This window comes from Cyprinus carpio, chromosome A6 (genome assembly GCF_018340385.1).
Source record: "Cyprinus carpio isolate SPL01 chromosome A6, ASM1834038v1, whole genome shotgun sequence".
Taxonomy (NCBI): Eukaryota; Metazoa; Chordata; class Actinopteri; order Cypriniformes; family Cyprinidae; genus Cyprinus; species Cyprinus carpio.
Window position 1 is genome coordinate 3,703,751 of NC_056577.1, and position 20,593 is coordinate 3,724,343.

Genomic DNA, 20,593 nt, shown 5'->3' on the forward strand with positions numbered 1-20,593 from the left:
GCAGAAGTATAATGGGTTGCAAATGTTGCATATTGACTTTAAGAAGAGAGGGGCAGTTAATTGTCTGTGTTTGTTGACGAACCTCTTCACAGAAGCGATAGAGATCGACAGATGTCTCCAGCTCGGATTTACGGTCCTCAGCTTTCAAGAGAAACCCGGTCATGTTGGTTTTGAAAGTGGTGGTGTTACAACGAAAAGCATCAGTTTCAGGATAGTGCACTCCTTTGCTCTTCCTCTCCACCTCCTTTATCAATGACATCCCTTTTTCTTTTTTCTCCTAGAAACAAAGAAAGTGCACACATTACGCAATGTCTCAAAGATGTCTGAAAACCTTCACCTCGTATCATTATTTAAGACAGCACATTCCTGTACCATTTTTCATCATCTTCAACAGAAATCTATTATCCACAATCTAGTCTGATACATTCAGGGATTCATATGATGGACTATCTAGTCTGTATATCTGAAATGTCTCAAGGATTCGTTACCTTCGCTTGTTTAAGAACAGACTGAACGTCTTGTAGTCTCTGCTCTATTTTCAGCAGAGTTTTCTCTGTGTCATCTTTGTCTTTCTGCCATGACTGTTCCTCTGCATCACACCATCTTCGAATCTGTGAACAACATAACACTTAATTCTACACAAGAATCAAAAGAGCTGAATTGATGGTATTTATGCTCACAGAAGACACAGCTGCGGGACTAGAAAATAAGATACCGCTGACTCCACCAGACCTCTTAAAGACATCTGTGCTACATCATCACTGAAAACTGTTTTCACTCATCCTTTAGTTTACATTAAATGACGGTAACACTTTACAATAAGGTTCCATTTGTTAACATTATGGACAGTTCACAGTTCAGTGACACTTTCTCCAGTGAAAAAGCCCATCCCTCTGTTGTCTGTAACATCAAAATCTACCCACATGTTTATTTTTGGCTGTTTTGGCCTGTAAACAGCGCTTGATCTGTGCATATTTCTCTCCTGATTCAGACAAAATGACTTTTTCACTGGAGAAATCTATATTATGGATAGAGGACTCCTTCAGATGTTAACTGATGGACTGGAGTGGTGTGGATTGTTTTTATCAGCTGTTTTGACTCTCATTCTGACGGCACCCATTCACTGCAGAGCATCCATTGCTGAGACACTGATGCAATGCTACATTTCTCCAAATCTGATGAATAAACAATCTCATCTATATCTTGGATGGCCTGAAGGTGAGCACATTTTTAGAAATTTTCATTTTTGCGTGAACTGTTGCTTTAAAGACCTTATTATAAAGTGTTACCCCCCCCCCCCAAAAAAAAAAAAAAAAATCACAAAATCATGGTTACTTACAAATATAAGCAAATGGGACTATGCATTTTGAGAGTTTAAAAGCACAAATTATTCTTTTTTTTCTTTTTCTTTTTTTATCTAATTAATACACAGTATCTAGTTATGCATAACAGATATAATTTCAATGAGTAGATTTTACATGGTCATGCCATGGTTGGATATAACATAATTTTTATGTCTTACTGATATCCGTTTGAATGGTGCATTTTAACATTTATTGCCTTGTCCTGTTTACTTTCATTATTTGTGCCTTACCACTATGTTTTTTAACTTAGAGCCAAAGTTATTTTCTGTGGTAAATTGTGCCACAAATGCTGTCGCATCTCAACATTTCTTCATAACTTGCTTACAACAGCACGTCTATCCATCATCTAGACCAGCACCGACCAAGCCTGAATTTCACGAAACCTCATGTTGGTCAAAGCCGGTCTTTTCAGACATTTCTCAAAACATTCTCTTATAACAGCTGAGAAATTTCGATCGCTTTATTTAGCACGATGATGTTATGTTTCTCTATGAAGGTTGAGACTGTCTGCCCGTCGAACACTGGCTGATTATTCCCTGCGGCACAATGTTTGTCTTGTGTTATTTTCAGCGCCGAAGCACTTTCTGTGGGCTGCACTTATTATCTGTCATGACGGGATGTAATGCATACTGTGCTGAGCGAGTCTTCTGCTTCTCTCAACAGAAGAACATGTTCGAGATGTTGCAGTGACTGGTTGGATTTCATCACTAGTGTGTGAACGGCTTCTTCCACCTGGTTATACAGACACGTCACAGACTCCAGAGAGTCCCTGCAGGAGACAGAAAAGACACATAGAAGTGTTGTGTGCTCTCAGCACCTGCACAAAACATGCAAGTGTACTGTAAATTTAACACTTTGCTTTTAAATTCATTTATGGTAAATATAGAGTACTGGTCACCATATACTGGTCATATTTTCACATATAGTTTGTGTTTTATATCATATATGGGTGCTCCAAATGAGCTCACTGTGTGTCTAAAGGCTCTCAGGATTAACTGGGACCCAGCAGCTGTCCAAACATCATGGGCACAGCTGAGCTCTAATCATGATCAAATGTGAGTAAACCGAGCCTGCTGAGATTCAAACACACTGAGGGATATACCTGACATCTTCAGACTGAGCAAATCGAGACTCTTCCTTCCTCATCCTGGCGAGAATAGACCCGCCTTCTCTTTGGAGGGCGACCAATCGTGTGTCTTCAAGCACCATCTTCATGGAACTCCTCTGCTCCTGGATGCAGGACTGGACGTCCTGAACAATTGATTTATTTAGTTTGGGAGCACTGTTCCTCAGGAGGTCAAATTAAATAAATGAGCTATTATATTTTGAATTTGTTTAAAATGAAGTTTGGAATTTTTGCTATTACAAAATAAATAAATAATTTATTATTATTATTATCATCATGAGCAGAAATTTAGTAAAAAAATGTGAGAAATCTTTTTTGATACTACCTGCATTTATGTTCATTTTATGTTATTTCCTGAACATCTCTAATGCAAAAACATGCCAATGTGCCTTTAAATAGGGATGTACAATACAACTGTACTATAACCATTGATTTTAGAGAATTTTTGCTTTTTTAATTTATTGATATTGGCTATATTGGCTATTTTTAATTTTGCATGCTCCTATTTTCTACCTGTACTGTTACCTAACACTCACTTAAAGGTAATTATTAAAAACACTAATTATTTAATAACACTGTTAAATGTAATCTCAAAAAAACATTATTTTTTCATACTTTACATTTTATCATTTAATTTTTTTTAATTCATTTGTAGCAATTAAAATTATTGATTGCAGTGTCATTTTTTCTTTTATTTAGACAAAATTGCATTGAATTTGACATTTCTCCATTTTCTGATACAATTTGAAAATAATTACTGGCTTATCGTATCAGTTCAAATTGAAATATCTGTGCTTCTCTAGCTTTAATTTTAAAAAAACATAATGTGATGCACATGTGTACTGTATTCCTAGACATTTTCAGAAATTAGCATCCAAAATTACCTTTGCGGTGTCTGTTTTTTTAACATCAAGTCTCCTGATTGCTGTCTGCAGTAATGAAGATGCTGCTTGTAGGTCGAGTTGAAAGAGAGAAAGTTTCTAAAAGACATATGCAAAACACACGTTATACAGTAGATAACCATCTACATATTGTAAAAGAAGGGCTTCTCCTGATAATTCAGCGTCTTGGTTTAACAAAACATTTACTAGAACAAACCTAAAGCATGTGGCCAGCAGATGAAATGTTATTTATAATCAGCTCACATAAGATTGGGAAACGTTGGCTTGTTACATGCAAGTTAAAGGTTCTCAGACCTCAAACAGACAAAACACAGAACAAATGTAAAGAGCCATTTGCTGGTGTCCAAAATGCTGTCATCCGCTTCACTAGAGCACATTGTGCAAGTGGACTTGCATCTGTTTACAAGTGTTTTAACAGCTGCTGACACATTCTTACTACAGAAACAAATTAAAAATGTTTAGTGAGTAAGTAGAATGACAACATCATTTTCTGCAAATTTGCTGTTATTTGTTGCATCATTTATTTGTGTGACTTTTGCCACTTTACTGATCATAGATAGAGAGAGAGGACAGAAAAAAATTAATGACGCAAGCTGGACTCAAAAAGCACGAGTGCATGCGCATAAACCTCAGTGCTGACACACACACACACTCAAAAAAGTGTTTCTAGTCTTTGAAATGTTGGGCTACACTTCCTCTGGGGCACCTCAAAGTTGCAAGAAATGCAAATAATGATAAAACAAAACATTTTAAATCTGTTTGGACTTGTAAACTTCAGATTAAGAGTGCCAGTATTCACTGAAAGACTGAAGACATCAGTCAGAAGGGCATTACTGTGTGTTTCTGTGACTGCTCTTCTCCTAACCTGGTGAAACTGTAGCCAGTCTTCATGGCTGTAAGGAAAGGTTCCGCCAAGGTCAGAGGTCAACTGCTGTCCATCAACCGTCTTATGAAGAGCTTTTAGTGACGTCACAACATCTATCTGAAAGAAATGATTGTGCACTTTAACATATTGCACTACACGTGTGTGTGAGACCCAAGCATGATTTTTAAAATGTTTTTGAAAGAAGTCTCTTCTGCTCACCAAGGCTGCATTTATTTGATCAAAATAAAACAGTGAAACAGTAATAATGTAAAATATTATTACAATTTAAAATATTTTTTTTTCTATGTGAATATATGTTAAAATGTAATTTATTCCTGGGATGTAAAGCTGTATTTTCAGCATCATTACTCCAGTCTTCAGCATCACATGATCCTCAGAAATCATTCTAATATGCTGATTATTTCTGATTATTACTGTGATACATTTTATTTTTCAGGATCCTTTGTTGAATAGAAATTTTAAAAGAACAGCATTAATGTAAAAAAGAAACTGTTTGCAACAAAGTGTGAGAGCAACTATAAAACGCCAAAGGAGTTCCAGTAACCGATATGATAATAGTCTAAAAGCCCCAGATCAACACCTGGAGCTGAAGGTGTGTATATCTGAACTCAGAGAGAGCAGACGTTATAGGTGTTAATTAAAGGGTTGCAGGTTTCCATGATGGTGTAATTGCAGGGCATGACGAGTGTGTTTGGGAGTGTTAATTACCTGTAGACCAGGATGTTTTTCTGGTCGAGGATTTGGGTCTTTATCAACAAGCATCAAGATAGTGTGCACTGCATGAAGGGCCTGCTCCTGTAGAACACATGCATACAGCAGACATATGGAATAGTGTGTGAAACTTGCAGAGTGACTACAGTTGCACTCTTGACTGCCATCTAGTGGACAGGTTTGCATCGATGTTGTTGGTGATGATAGATCCTCACCTGAACCATGAGCAGTGATTTGAAGAACACAGAGGGCAGAGGACACTTCCTGCTGTCAATCACTACGGTCAGTCCCAGCTCTCTGACCTCCATCCTGTAAAAACATACATCTTATTTTACATCATATATGATTCTGGGATTCATCTGAATAGGAAACGAAGGAATGAATAAATAAATATGTTTAAAAGTAATTAGATATATTTGGCAGGAAAATTAAATAACCATCTGTGAGATTCTGTTTGACCCCAGGAACACCCTGTGTCTAGGGACATTGTGCGCCTGTCTGATTTGGATGTGCTAGACTAAAACATTACTCAAAGGAAATGTTTATCTGATTATTGCCAAATGAGGTTGTGCTTATTCAGCTTGTATTTTCCAGACAGCCTTCCTTTAACTTCTGCAAATGCTATATATACGCAGCACCATGCATAAAGTTGAGCTTAGAATGAACTGCACTCTTTGTGTGTCTCATTCTTTGGTCCCAGATATCTGCTCTCCTCTGCTCGGTAGCCCAACCAGAACCAGAACTTATATTTACGATCTCAAAGGCTAGAATACACTTTTATTCTAACACCATCTAAGTTCAATACTGTCAAAGCAAAGCATCAATAAAGCCATCAGCCAACTGAAAATGTGCAGTACTTTTTTTTTTTCAAACAGAAATTTTTTAGGCATCATCATTTCATATTGAAATAGACATCATTATTTTTTTAAATGTGTGTATTTTTTCAGTACTTGTAAATTGGATATATATATCGTATGTATATTATAAATAGCAATATAATATGTAAAATGTAGCTTTATAAAATATAAAGGATAATCATCCTGATCATCCTGTTGGGGTTTATTTTGGCATAATAAGTGGCTGACACTGATTGTACATTATTAGGGCTAGACCTACTCACCAAATAAATAAATAAATAAATACATGGATATGAAATATTGATTTGTGTTTAAATTATCATACGTTATATTTCTTAATTCAAAATCGATTCAGGCACAAACAAGCCTGATAGGCTACTGAGGCCGTTTCACATCCGAGTACTTGGGCTTCTGATTACAGATGCGCCATATCAGCATTTCACTGACTCTTACTGCCCTCTTGTGGTGATTGAGAGGATTGATCTGTATTTGGTACCTGGGAATGGAGTGCAGGTAAAGCAACAGTCTGCAAAACTCTTGAGGAGAGAGTTGAGAGGACGCCCAGCCTTTCCTGCCTCCGTAGACCTCAACCACAGCCCGGCCAGCTCTGTCGCGACTGCCTGGTATTGGTAAGAGAACATGTTGAGTTAAAACAACACGATGTAATTAACAGAATGATCATATTTTCTGTGCATGTGTGTAATGGCTTTGTCATTTTAGCAATAAACATGACAGAATTTAAGAGCAAAAGCAGATAAATCACTATTGTCTGGAGAAAACACTCAGAAAAGTTGTGTATTTTCTGTATTGGGATTGCACATGGCTGCATGCTAACCGCTATATCAGGCTTGACAAAACTGTCAGGCCTCAAAAACTCTGAAGAGAAGAGTCCTGTTAGCTGCCATCAGAATTTATGTTTGATGCATTTAGCTTTATTTAGAGTGGAATGTGCAACGTGTGCATGTAGAAAGTTAGAAGCAGTAGACATTTAGAAAGTAAATTTAGCAAAAGTAACTTCAGTAAAGGTTCAGACCCCCTGAAGCAATCTGGGTGTTCAAGGAATACTTTACTCGAATATTAATCTAATATGAATATTTTTGTCTTTTTTTATGATGTAATTCCCTTGTCATTTTAACATAACATTGGTTGTTTTATGATAGTTTCTTGTAAATTTGGTAAGTAAGTGAAAAAAGGCTTGCCTATTTGCTCACCATTTCCCTGGTACAACACATACATATGTACTTAATCATGATACAACCGTACATACAGTAGGAAATCATGATCAAGACTTATATTTACATTTATGCATTTGGTAGACACTTTTTTTTTTTTAATCCAAAGCAACTTACAGTGCATTCAGGCTATACATTTTTTTTTTTTCTATGTGTGTTCCCTGGGAATCGAACCCACAACCTTTTGTCCTGCTAACGCAATGCTCTACCACTGAGCCACAGGACTTTTGTTATGTTGTTTTTTCATTATGCTGTTTTCTTCTGTACCCTCATGTCATTTATACCTTGAATTGTTTTGGTTGGGTTGAACATAAAATGAGATGTTAGGCATAATTTAGAAACTCTTCTTCTCTATGCGATGGAAGATTATTGTCAAGCTAAATAAAAAAGCATGATAACAGTAGTCCATACAACGTGTGTTACGTAGGTCTTCTGAAGTCATAAAATAGTGTTATGTGAGAACTGACTTAAATTCAGTCATTAGTCAGTGATGATTCTACTTGTATTGAATTAAAAATGGTACTTTTGGTTCTCTTGTATTTTTTCAAACAAATCTACTGTATTGTGTCATCAGAAGATGTATGGACTGTTATTTTCTTTGTTTGTAATGTGACAATTTAAAATTTTTAGTGAACAATTCTTGCTCAAAGGAACAGTTGTTTATATTTTAGTCTTTGCATGGATCAGTCCTAGCCCTAAGCTTTAAACACTACATCACAACAAATAAATTCACAATTAAAAATTGTTTAGGAGGCATACCTGGTAGACAGATGATGCCTAGCTGGAGAAGGCTCTTGATTGTGGAGTCCTGGGAAAATAAATTTGCCTGAACTCCATTCTCAGGCTGGCCAGTCAAGAGATGATCAGCATGTGATTTCTGGAGTACTGCTCCATTAACAGCTGGGGTTCCAGGTTTTACAGATGAGTAGACTTCTTAGAAAGATGGGAAATGACATTTATTTTCAACGTTGGTATATATACCAACACAAAAACATAATTAAATCCTGAAGTTATTGCACGATTTAAGAGATGTGTGTCACAGCTAGATGGAGCTATTGATCTCACTTTTAGAAAATCTTGAAAAAAAAAAAAAAAAAACTAAAGCCATCACCCTCCTCTTCCTATTTACAAAGACATCTAACAGCTTCCCCGTAAAACGGAAAAAAATCCCTGCTCTTTGCTCTTGGTCCTCATGAATGCTTTCATTGTGTTCTGCTAAAGAAAGAAATCAGATAAAGGACTGCAGAGATTCCCCTACGGAACTGTGCACACTCTTGACCTTTGGCCAGTATCACATTGCTCTCTTTTAAGATGACCTTTCAGAAGGGTATATTTTCTCCTCTGCAAATGACCAGGGTCAAGGTCGTCTGTAAATCAGTTGATATGTCATGGCGGGTGGCAACTAGACATGGCCTCATAGTTTAGTTTTTACAACTGTTCATATCAGTCATGTTTGAACATGCTTTTCATTTAAGGATAAAGATCTAAAAAACAGCATGTTGGCCAGACGTCAAGTTGCTTCAGATGTTCTTTTGACAACAAAGTGAGATGCGGGGTAAAATGTGTATGCAATTAGTTGACACACACACAGCAAGGAACCACAGAAAAGAATTGTTAGAATATTTTTTTCGTATTCACCTCTTCAAAATGCCTGTAACAAATCAGAAACACAAGTCCCTTTTACATCCAGAAGTCTAACTCTACTTACCCTTTCTTGCTTCTTGATGCCTGTTTAAGTTTGGGGACACCACATTAGCTGTGTGTTTTATTCCCTGGACAGCAGGCAACATGGGAATGATCTCTGGATAGACATCACTGCAGCTTCTATTGGTCAGCTTGTGTGATTGCAGACACTCTCTGGTTATTTCTGAGACTGAAGAGGATGAGCGGGATTTAGACCTGCTTTTACCTTTGATCACCTGTGCAGGTGAACCTGGGACTCTTCCACTGAGTCTGTCATCACAGAGGACTTTGTAATCCAAAGGCCTGTTCTTGTTTTGGAACAGGATCTGACTGCACTGGGGCTGAAATAGAGGAGGTGTCTGTTCCGAGGCCTGTGTTAGCTGTTTTTGTGAGTGCTGTATTGGATTGAAACCCCGCAAACATAGATTAGCATCTTGTCTGTGACCACGGTGGTCAGGTAAAGCCCTGAGTCCCATTTTGGGTAAGTGTTGGGTTTTGGCATGCTTGTGGGCGCTAATCCGCATCTGAAATGAATCTTGTCTAAAAGAGTTGTTCAGAAAGTGGTGTCTTTTGTCAGGTAATGCATTAGTTCCTAGTACAGTCTGATGGAGATCCTGTTGCCCAGTAAGAAATGACTTGTGTTGTTGTCTTGCTTGGACCATGCTAGGGATCTGTTGGGTCATATGTTGGTCAAGAGACTCTGCATTATCCCTTGAACTATGGTCATGAGAGATGCTCTGACTTGAGTTCTTTGGGCTTTGCTTTTGTTGGACTGAGTTCTCAAAGGATTGCATCGGGTTTCTGTCTGCTTGGTTTGGTGTCTGGCCAAATGTACAACTCAAAGGTTTAAGTCTAAGGCCAACTCCATATCCCTCACAGCTTGGCTCAACCTCCCCTACATCTGTCCTTGTTTCATCTAAGAAAGGCAGCATACTTGCTCTCTCAAAATTCACAGGGTTTCGGAGGGCTGCCATGTAAGACTGCCGATACCTGCATTTGGATTCTGGGTCATTTTGCATGCTTTCACATGCTTTGTTTTGCATACAAGGATTGCAGTTCTCTTCACATGGGTTAACATTACTTTCTGGGCCAGGTTGAGCTGTTGTGACTAACTTGAAGCCCAGTGCTTTTGTGGGCATTGCTATTTTTTTGAGGACAAAAGTCTCTTTCTCCTTGTTGAACTCCAACAGATCCACATATTCTCCTTCCATCTCTCGGTTGTGCCTGCTGTCCCAGGTATTAGGAGATACCCAGCCAACAGGTTTTCCAGCAAAACTGCTTATTGGATGTCCTTGGTCAACCTTCACTAATCTGCTACCACCCTCCACTAGCTGAACAGAAACTGCCATCCCATCATTTGCTGGAAGGATCCTAGTTTCCATCGTAAGTGGTAAGAGGCCTACAGGTACCTGTGACTGTGACACGTTCTCTGAAATCTCAGTTTTCAGATCATTCACACGGAGTGTTGGAGTTGAGCATGTGCTTGTTTCATGCCAGATGTTAGATTTGGGCCTGTCAAGGAATTCTGGGTTGGCAACTTCGGTCCAAGGTACCTTCACAACCCCCTGGTCAGAGGAAAGCACACACTGACGTAGAGGATTTCCATGACGTCCCTCATTTATTTCCCTTAGCCAAGACTCTGTGAATATGCATGGATAAGATGTCTCGGGGATGGGAGTCCCCTCAACTGCAGGACCCTCCAGCAACCTGGAACCAGCTTGCAGCACCAGATTCTCTTGCCCCAAGAGGTCTTCCGGCACAAGAAGACTTTTGAGGATGATTCGGGCTGACTGTTCTCCAAAAGGTTCCACTTGAAAGTAGAAATCTCCAGGTCGGAGCAGTAAAGGGTTGATGGGGGCTAGTTGGATCACCACACGATCTCTCAGGCACAATGGCCAACCCTCACACTGGAACAGGACATCCGTGTATGCAGCCTAGTGGGAGAAAAACGGGTAAAGCTAGTTTGTTGATTTGCAGATCATTTTGGATTGACAGATTTTATGACCACAAGATCATTAATGGCTTGGGTCTTGATGCCGTTTGTTAGCTTGCATGCAAACATTCTTGAATCCCCTTCAGAGGAAGCTGCCTCGGAAGGCCTTTGTTCTTTCTGAAAATAAAACAAAACAATCTTGTGCTGAGTGGAAAAGGAAAAGTAGCTTGTGGGATCTGTGCCATAAAAGTCCACATGGAAGAAATGTGTGCACAGGAAGCTGCTTTCATCTTGCCCTGCATGCTAACATACTTTAACCTTTAAGGCTTAATCCACTCAAACATGAAAATGCATAATAGACTCACTCTTATGTCATTCTCACTGTCCTTTTCCATACGCTGAAAGCATACACTGAGCATAACCTGTCATGTATCATAAAAGTAGCCCACGCAAACCTATATTCCAAGTCTTCTGAACCTTTATGTTAAAGTTGAAGTCTGGAATACATTTGTTTTGAGCATGAATAGCTGTTTGTCCAAACAACATAAGATGAAATGGTAGTTTTGCAATTGTGAGATTTATTCATTAAAACTCTTTCTCCTCGCTTCAGTTCTCAAATCTTATTGGATGGCTTCAGAAGGCTTAGAATATAGCATGCAAACCTTTGGACTATGCACAACCTGTACTCCACATAAAAAAAAAATGTCATACGGGTTAGGAATGACATGAGGGTAAGTGAATAATGAAAATGTTTTCATTTTAGGATGATTTTATTCTTTAAATTATTAAATTAAAACAATTCACTTGATAGGTAGGCTATTGGCTGTTTTAGATGGTTGGTTTTTACTGAGGCACTGTCAAATTTTAAATCCGATGGCCTTTTTTATTTTAGCTGTTGTACTTCTTTTTAGCACGTTGTACTCACACAGGCAGCTTGTTGCACGCTCTCTAAGATATGTTTGGCTGGGATGAGGAAGTTCAGCAGGCACTGCAGTGCATCTCCATGGTAACGTTCCTCAATGGTGCGAAAGAGTTGGCTGAGAACAGTAGGAGCGGTAGCCTCAAACGGAGGGAAAAGAGACGACAGGGCGCTCTGAATGGACCAGTCCAGAGAGGAAGGGTTCTGAGGTGGAGAAAGAGAGAGATTTATTTGTGAGGCTTAATAAGTGTATTCTTTGCATGAAAAATATCCAGGGTTACATATAACATGATATACGATACTGCAGTTATTGTGCATTTACCTAAATGCTTTGTTTACAGATGTAAAATAAGTTTGTTGTCAAATGCCTGTGGCAAAACCTTTTCATAATTTCAACCCCTCCTAATCTCACTTGTTACAGAGCCAGACAAAGAGACAATGAAGCTTGCCATGTCAAGGTTTCACTGTTTTGGCCCAATTAAATCCACATTTTCCATTCTGTTGTCCACCATATGAAGGCAGTGTGTCTCCTGCCTAAGGCAATTTAAGTGGAAGAGATGGGCTAGGTTATCATACATGCATGGAAGAAATCACAATGCTACTGTAAGTATGGCACCTTGCAATTAAATAGCCACTCAGTTTGTTTACCTTCTTAATGTTCATGTTTCGAACAAAGGTGATTTAGATAGAAAGGCATCTACACAAGCCATAATGAGTATTACAATTTCTCCTGTTTATTTTACCTTTAGTGGCCATTTAATTCTGCTTATAATGTCTCTGGGACATGAAAGTGTGAGTTATGTCCGAGAAAGATACACCTTATTTGAGATGGTTTACCTCATGCAGAACAGATTTGTGTCATTAGCATACAGGTAATACAAGGTAGAACAGAGAAAACACATGGTCTGAAAAAGTGAAAAAAAATAACATTAATTATGGGAATTTGTGCTCTGCATTTAACTCATCCAAGCGCACACACCTGGAGCAGTGGGGAGCCATTTTTGCTGTGGCTACCGAGGAGCAGTTGGTGGGACTTGCTCAAGGGTCCCGTACCAACACCCCCCCCACACACACACACACACAATCCATGACCTTTGGGTTACAAGTTTGACTCTGTAACCATTAGGCCACGCATATGGCTATGCAAGTGTTTAAGTACCGAGCGTGTGTGTAATATAAAAACATCCATGTTCTTTTCTCAGGCAGTCCTCCATAATGAGGATTTTGGGTTCATGTTTCATGTGTCCGACTTGGAATAATGTACAAAGCAGATGTGGGGAAAGCACAGGGAATGCTGTCTGGAAAACTAGTGAAATCTGTTCTCCTCCAGTCTAGATGACCGTGGTTTAAACCTTAAACAGACAAAACCTGTTACAGAATGGATAACTGTGTACTACCAGTTAGAGGCTGAAACTCTTAAACCGCATGTTTAAAACAATTTTTATGAAGCCTAGTGCAATGATAAACCATAGTGAGAAATGCATGCTTTAGCCGTGTTAAGTTGTTTGTTTAGTCTATTAATTTTTTAGCCAAACAGACGTAGTGGCTTCCTGGTTAAGATGATTACAGTGCGATCTCAAAGAGGAAGTTTATGTCTGCTTAGGAAAAAATTAACATAAACAAAACCCTTCCTTTTTAGGGAAAAAAAAACTTGTAATGTGTCAGTGCTATATCAGTATTAGTACTGAATTCGATATATCAGTATTTGTTTTTAGTTTAGAGTTTTACTTTCATTTTGAGTTTTTTTTTTTTTTTTTTTGACATGAATGATTCCACCAAGTCTGCAGTTTATTGAATTACTGGAGAATCTCCAGTTTGAGTCATTGAATGATGCAGACATTAGTTGTCTGCTTTGTCATGTACTCATCTATGAAGTATACACACACTGATGTTTATCTGCGCTAGACTTTCTCACGTTCTCACTGTTTTCTGCCTGATATTTCCAGTGATTTACAGAATTATAACTGGACCTTCCACAATGAGTTTAATGATTAATAATTTTGAACAATTGTGGAAAGACACAATAGCCTTTTTGTTTAATCATTAACCAAAGTAGTTTTGGCCCATGCTTGCGTCTCGTTCCGGGTGGTCTGTCCCAGCTGGGTGCATGCGGAACCTCTTCGGTCCTCTGGCTGACTTTCTCATCCTTAGCCTTTCTTCGTCTTCAGTAAACACATCTGCTTGGTGCAGATCACTGTCTTGTCATGGCTCTGGTCCCGTCGTTCTGTTTAACCCCCCGTTACTTCTCCTGTTAAATGTCCACACCTCAGATTTCTAGTCACATCCAAGTCAAACTTCATTTAACATATCCTCAGGATCCCAAATGAAGGATATCTGGAACCTGGCGTTGTTCCTGTAGTCTGGTATTTGCATTCAGGACACTGTCAATTGCATTTCCCAGTGTTTTTGTAAATATCACTCCTAGATGAAGCACTTGGCTGAACTTTGGAAAGTTAATTTGAAGGCTCATTTGATATCTAAAGATGAGGGTTTTTTTTTCATGTGTGTAGAAACACTTTAAAGCACTTAAAGAAATAATGTCTGTCTTCTCACCTGCGAGAACCCTCATTTGAGCAGTACAGTTTTGGTGTGACAACTCTCAATTAAATCTACACATAAATATCTGTTAGTAAAACATATTTTCATTTGCCAGTGCACACGTCTCTCTATAATTACACGACACAGAACAGGTAATTGTAAGCTTCAACAATGTTTGAAACACACCAAAGCTCATGCATCTGTCATTAATTCTGAAGCTTTTTGCAGATGATTTCATAAATGCACAGTATACAACCTGTTTCTCAGCAGCCTTGTATTTAGTGGTTTGACCAGGCAAGCATCACTAGGTTATTCACTTACTAAAGTCACAAGTATCAGTTAAGATTTTTATTGTGTGTCTTCAAGTCATTGTTATTAATTTAATCATTACTATTACCATTACCAATCATTACTATTAATTTATTATTCATTATGCAAAAAGTGTGAAAATATTTAATTGTAAATGAAAGTTTGTGTATTTAGGATAAAAAATGCATGCTATGAAATTTGATTTAGCAAGAGTATTTTGGCCATTTCATTCCAAAAATATTTAAAAATGACATTTCCAGCACAGGATGCTATTAAACAGTACATCATGTAAGGTTTTGGTCCCTGTTTAAAGAATCTTACATTTTAAGCACATAGTGCCCTCTGCCTTGCAAGTATGTGTCTATTTTGTGCAAGTACTGTACATGTCAAGTATAGGTTTCAGGCATACCTGGGTTGGCGAACTTTAGTGCGGTAGAACTTAGAACTTAAGGCCGTTTTTGACTGTAATTACTAAGAGGCAATGCTGTAACGTCAGATTTAGACATGGTCTTTAGACATGGAATCCAACTGTAAATGCACAGACTGAGTTTAGACTTTATTTAGAAATTAGGTGTGGTTCTTGAAAAGCTCCATTTACATGGGCTTCCTCCATATACACCCACAGATACCCAGTTGCATGCATTTTGATTTAATGTTTTCACGACAGTTGTATAATTATTTGTGCATGGGCATATGTTTCTAACATGGGTGTGAAAATAATGTCTTTGGTGGAAATCACATGGGGGTGAAATTTTGCACAAAAAATTATGTCAGAATTCTATTAGTTGACAAATGAAACTAGAAGAAGTGTAAAAGTGTGTTTTAAGGAAGCTGTGTTTATCGGAGTTCAAGTCCACAAGGCCAAAAGTGTCCATAGTTGATGAAAAGCATGCAAAAAATGATGTTTTATACAGTGTTTGAAAAGATTATGTGCTCAAATAATAAGTCTTGACTTGTGCATTTGGCATGGGACAAAACCCTCTTTTCAAGCTCTGTAATCACTTCAGAAAAATGTTAAAAGTATAAGTGCTTGAGGTCAGAAAGTCCATGTGCACTCTTGAGATGAACCGTAATCTAACCTGAACGGGATTCTTCATCATCTGTAAGCTTTGGAAAGTCTCTCATTTCAGCTGTCAGATTCCAGTAATTGTGATCTGTTTCTCCCAGCAGCTCTCCTTCTCTTCCTCCTCTCCTCCCTCTTCAGGACAGTGTTGTCTTTGTCTCTGCGCCACTGTGCTTTAACTCCTTAGAGAGGGAGTTTGGCACAATGGAGCTTTCTCACACCCGTGTCCTCACTCATCATACAAACATCTACAACATCTGACAAGCTACTCCTCGATTAACTCACTTGTCTGAATGCGGTTTTCAAAATAAAGGTTCTTCAGTGGTTCTAAGATTACTTTCACAGTAGCACTTTTGGTGCAATGTATAATTTGTCTACGCATCTTCTTGATTTTAATGCATTTGTCAGACCATAATGCATTTCTCATTGGCTTTGAATAAATCGCCTTCATACATTTCTTGCATTCTTTGCATCTTTTGCAATCCATGCAGTGCAGACAAACTAAAGTGCTGTTCTGGCCATGTAGTGTTTTTGGTGCGTTCGAAGGGACAAATACTTCAAGAACACAACAAAAACTCTTCTTTTTTCTCCAGTGTCATTATCTAACTAAAGTAGAAAGTGAACGTACTTAGTAAAAGCAAACAAAGAGTCTGTCTAAACTACAAGCATCAAATCTACATGTTATCACAGGCTAGACTTCACCAATAAAATGAAAATAAAATCCTGCTTAGTTTTAACTTGAAATCCATTAGTATAAAACATTTACTTTGCCTGCCTTGTTTTAGAATTAAATAATTCTGGATGTTAGTACTGCTACATCTGTGTATGCACATACTGAGAAACAATATATGTAAATAGATTTACATTTATCAGGGTCGCCTGTAGGTCCTCGAAGTCTAAAAATGTCTTTATTCTTCAGTTTTATCAAATTTAAGGCCATAAAAGTCTTACAGTATATTGTATTAGAAAAGTTTTATTTGAAAAGTTCTTACATCTGGGAATGGAAAAAATTAATTGTGATATGGCTTAATTTTTAGATTTGTAGATAAATTTAGCAATGCTTTTAAAGCAGCTAGCATAGCATTAAAGGTGTATATTTTATCAGTTTTGGAAATCAAACCCATGCTCGCACAATCTATACTGCATAACTCAGTTCTCATTGGCTCATAATTGTCTTCATACATTTCTTGCATTCTTTGCATCTTTTGCAATCCATTCGCTACAGATATTAGTAAAAAAAATAATTTAATGGTATTAATGCAAATGTATACAGTATAAGTGTAGACAGCTTCACTAATTATGATGCAGACTCAAGTGTGTAGATGTTCTCCTAAAGTCACAATATAAAGTATACAAAAGGGGGTTTCGCTGTGATGCCATAAGCAAACCATTTTTTTGGTTCCCTAAATATAAGATCATACGTATAAACCAACATTTTAATAATCTAAAGAACCTTTTTCCACTATAAAGAACCTTTTGTGGAATGGAAAGCTTCCGTGGATGTTGATACAAATAAAGAAACATTTACATCTGTCCTCATGCTTTGTCTTTGCTTATTTTGTCTTCCCTGTTTTCCTCCCCATTCCAATATCTCTCTTATATCCATTTATCCATAAATGAATCTCTCACAGACACTCTAGCAGCACTTGAGCATTTATTTCCAGAACATATTAAACCTTAAACAGCCATATATCTCCTCAGACATCTGTAGGTCTCATGAACACGTCTGTCTCTGCATGCTGCCAACTTATTTTTACAGCTCGTATATTGTATTGACTTTCTCCCCAGTATGCCCTGCTGATGAAGCAACGCTCTGTGGTTTCTCGCTGAGATCCAAGAGCGCAAAACTGACTCCAAATGATCCCGGATATCATATTTCATTTTATTTTGATTGAGGGTCCTAGGACTTGTTTCCAAAATAAATAATGGCAACCCAAGACACACGAAAGACCATGAAGGTATCACGGCTCTATAGCATGCACGCTCTGATTTCTTCTGGTTCCCTGAACTTCAGAATGATTGGAGCATTGCGTCAGGTGGAAAAGTGAAAGGAAGAAATTGAGAACGTTACCACAGTTTTGGCAGATACACCCTAAAAATCTGGATTTAAAATCCCTAGGATCTGGCAACCCAGTTTATGTGCCGTTCAGAAAGCCCCTTTCTTTCCAGGATGTTTTGTAGGGTACTGTGACACCATGTGACTGGGAACATCTGGATGATGAACAGCATGCTAATAGCAAACAGCCAGAAATCATCAGATTTCTCTTTGTGCGCTTGACAGGAACTTGGCGAGGTCAGAAGGTCCAATTTTTTTGAGGGGAAAATGCACAAAACATCACAGTCATGTCACAGTTTGTTGATGGTTCTAAAAAGCCCTTAAAATATATTTTATGACATGTCAGACATGGTCACCCTCAGTAAAATGATGTGTTAACTTTGCAGAGTTACAAAAAAACCCTTTTCTATTTGCTTTTTATTTTATTTTCTATCCTCAAGGCATCATACCGACAGTGTTTCAACAGCTGTAACCCACTAACTTATTTATTATGCCCTAACAAATCTGTAAAACCACACTGGGGCTTTAATCCAAAACTTAGTGAGTTCCCTACATAGGCAGTATTTTAAGGTGTCATAGGCACATTCTTCACGTGAAGACTTTTTCAAACCATACTTTAGCCAAATCCTAATGCAGCATCATTAGTACTGTATACCAATCCCAGAATGCATTGTGATAAGCACAACAAAGTGATATGGAAATATCACGAGATTTATTTCCATATCATTCAGTATCGATATTTTTTCATGATATTTATTTTATGCCATTAATAGTGAGCAAATGCATTTCACGTGTGTTTAGATCAGGGGTCGGCAACCTTTTCGGCATGACGTGCCATTTTTATTCTGATTATAATCAATGTTGAAAACAATGCTTATACAGAAACCATGATGGATTTTGTTTTTCAGAATTATTTGAAGAATCTGTTTGATAACAGCATTTATTAAGCATATTTTCAAAATCTTTTGTAACATTATAAATGTCTTCACTGTCACTTTTGATCAATTCAGTGCATCCTTACTGTAAAAGTATTCTTTTCTTTTAAAAAAATGATAATAATAATAATTGTTCTTGACCCCAAACTTTTGACCTTTAGTATATCATCACTTAGTCTCTAGAGCTAAGTTTTTGTTATCTGTGAAGACAATAAATGGGATCTGACACTTCTCATTTGACAATAAAACCAGAAATATCAGAAAATCACCACACGTCAGAACAGTGGTGAATCTAAAGGGAGTGTATACTGGTTTCTGAAGGTTCATATTGCAGTCGGCATTAACTCCAAAGGTCTGAATCCTCAAACATGCATTAAACACCTCGATCTGCTCTCTTTAGTGTGTAAATCACTGCAGTATCAGAGATTAAACACACCTGCCTAACTCACATAAAACACAACATAAAGCTTCAACTCTCAGCCAAACACCATCAGTCATTCAGAGAGGCAAAACAAACCATCAATATACTGTAGAAACAAAGCTCAGTGTGTGCTGGAAAGCGGGTCTTGAGGATCTCAAGAAAAATCTGAGACCACACTGAACATCCATGAGATTTTTCATTTATAAACAACTGCGAATGCTAAATCCATTTTATTCTTACTGCAAGATCGCCACACCAAGGGCTAGAATCAAATAAATCAGAAAACGGAAGCTGATCTCAAGTCCATTTTGTTCACTACATTCAGGTCTTTTAAAGTCCATAATAAAGTGTTTTTAATCTGAAACGCTGAATGTTAAAACTTCAGCATATCCATTTTTTTCAGTAACAAATTAAGTCAAACTTCAAGAGGTCGATGCAAACTAAAAAAAAAAAACTTTTGCAGCAACAGTGTAAACGGTGACCGAACATTTTTATTTATTTTTTTGTATGATAATGACTAAATCATGGTCACCTACAACAGCAGTCAGCTGTCACTAGTTCAGTAGTCCAGTTATCATTGGTTCAGTAGGTCAGTGGCACAACAACACTGACCGTGTGTGTAAAAACACATATATGAAATAATATGAATATATGAAATATGAAATAAACGAGTCTTATTTACCATCTTGACGACTGAATTGCGGCTACCAAGTTGTCATCCTAAAATCTGTGCCTCCAGCAGAGAAGACTTCCCAGTATAGTTTTGGATTGGTAATGGCAGCATTCCAATAATAATCTCACATCCAGAGGTGCTTCCATGGTGTCCGGTTTGAGACGGCTAGTAGAGCTGGACTAATGGGGATTACAGCCATTGTTTAGCAAGTTATTGCAAGTTTGTACAAGAGTAACGATGTCTGCTGAGAAATGCAAAGTGTCAAGCAGTCTATCGGCAGTTCACTGCACCGTTTTGTCTCGACTGTAAAGTGCTCGAGAGAGAGAGAGAGAGAGAGAGAGAGAGCGAGCAAGTAAAGGGTCGGAGAAGAGGAGGATGAGGTCTTTCTTTCGGAGGAAATCCCCCTGAAGGCTTTTCATACTCTCTCAGTGGCAATTCAGGACCTCCCTTAACACACACCCACACACACACAGGGTCAAACAAAGAGACCACTAAAGCCTCCCTAAATTCTTTCATTTCCTTTGTACAGTTCAGTTTCTTCTCGTTTAAACACTTCAGGGAGAGGGAGAGGCAGAAATATACAGAGACTCTTGGAATGTGTAGTTACACAAACACCTGAGTATTATTCACAGACGCTCTCAGGAGGAGACTGACGGATGAAAAACACGGATGTTTCTTAGAAGGAATGTCCATTACTTACACACACACACACACACACACACACACACACACACACACACACACACACACACACACACGCACACACTTCTAACTATTGGCATGTAAGTTTGGTCAAATTTGCAGCTTATTCTAGCCGAGAACCGCCCACTTAGACAGGAAGAGACCGTCTGATTGACATGTACAATGACCAACCAGTCTTTTTTATTTCTTGCTTTCTTGAAAAATTTGTGAAAGGAACAAAGTTAGTGACGTATTATTAAAGTTATTAAAGACCACTCACTTTTTGTACTGCACTGTAGATGTT

At 38.0% G+C, this 20,593-nt stretch overlaps 2 protein-coding genes across 2 annotated transcripts in view; one reads left to right on the top strand and one right to left on the bottom strand.

The window, feature by feature from the left end:
* Window positions 1–20,005, bottom strand: part of LOC109093786 — a 38,079-nt gene extending 18,074 nt beyond the window's left edge. The window contains exons 1-13 of the mRNA XM_042757571.1: window positions 19,618–20,005; window positions 11,620–11,817; window positions 8,787–10,695; window positions 7,838–8,008; window positions 6,343–6,466; window positions 5,205–5,298; window positions 4,987–5,073; window positions 4,258–4,374; window positions 3,375–3,470; window positions 2,467–2,615; window positions 1,995–2,133; window positions 489–611; window positions 83–277 (exon numbers count right to left, since the gene is read on the bottom strand). Coding sequence (XP_042613505.1) covers window positions 83–277; window positions 489–611; window positions 1,995–2,133; window positions 2,467–2,615; window positions 3,375–3,470; window positions 4,258–4,374; window positions 4,987–5,073; window positions 5,205–5,298; window positions 6,343–6,466; window positions 7,838–8,008; window positions 8,787–10,695; window positions 11,620–11,817; window positions 19,618–19,620 — 3,405 coding nt within the window. The 5' untranslated portion in view covers window positions 19,621–20,005. The remainder of the gene's footprint in view (window positions 1–82; window positions 278–488; window positions 612–1,994; window positions 2,134–2,466; window positions 2,616–3,374; window positions 3,471–4,257; window positions 4,375–4,986; window positions 5,074–5,204; window positions 5,299–6,342; window positions 6,467–7,837; window positions 8,009–8,786; window positions 10,696–11,619; window positions 11,818–19,617) is intronic.
* The window catches only part of LOC109053414 (disks large-associated protein 4-like), a 138,675-nt gene continuing 124,466 nt past the window's right edge, over window positions 6,385–20,593 (top strand). The window contains 1 exon segment of the mRNA XM_042757570.1: window positions 6,385–6,475. The gene's annotated coding sequence lies outside the window, so the exon portion shown is untranslated.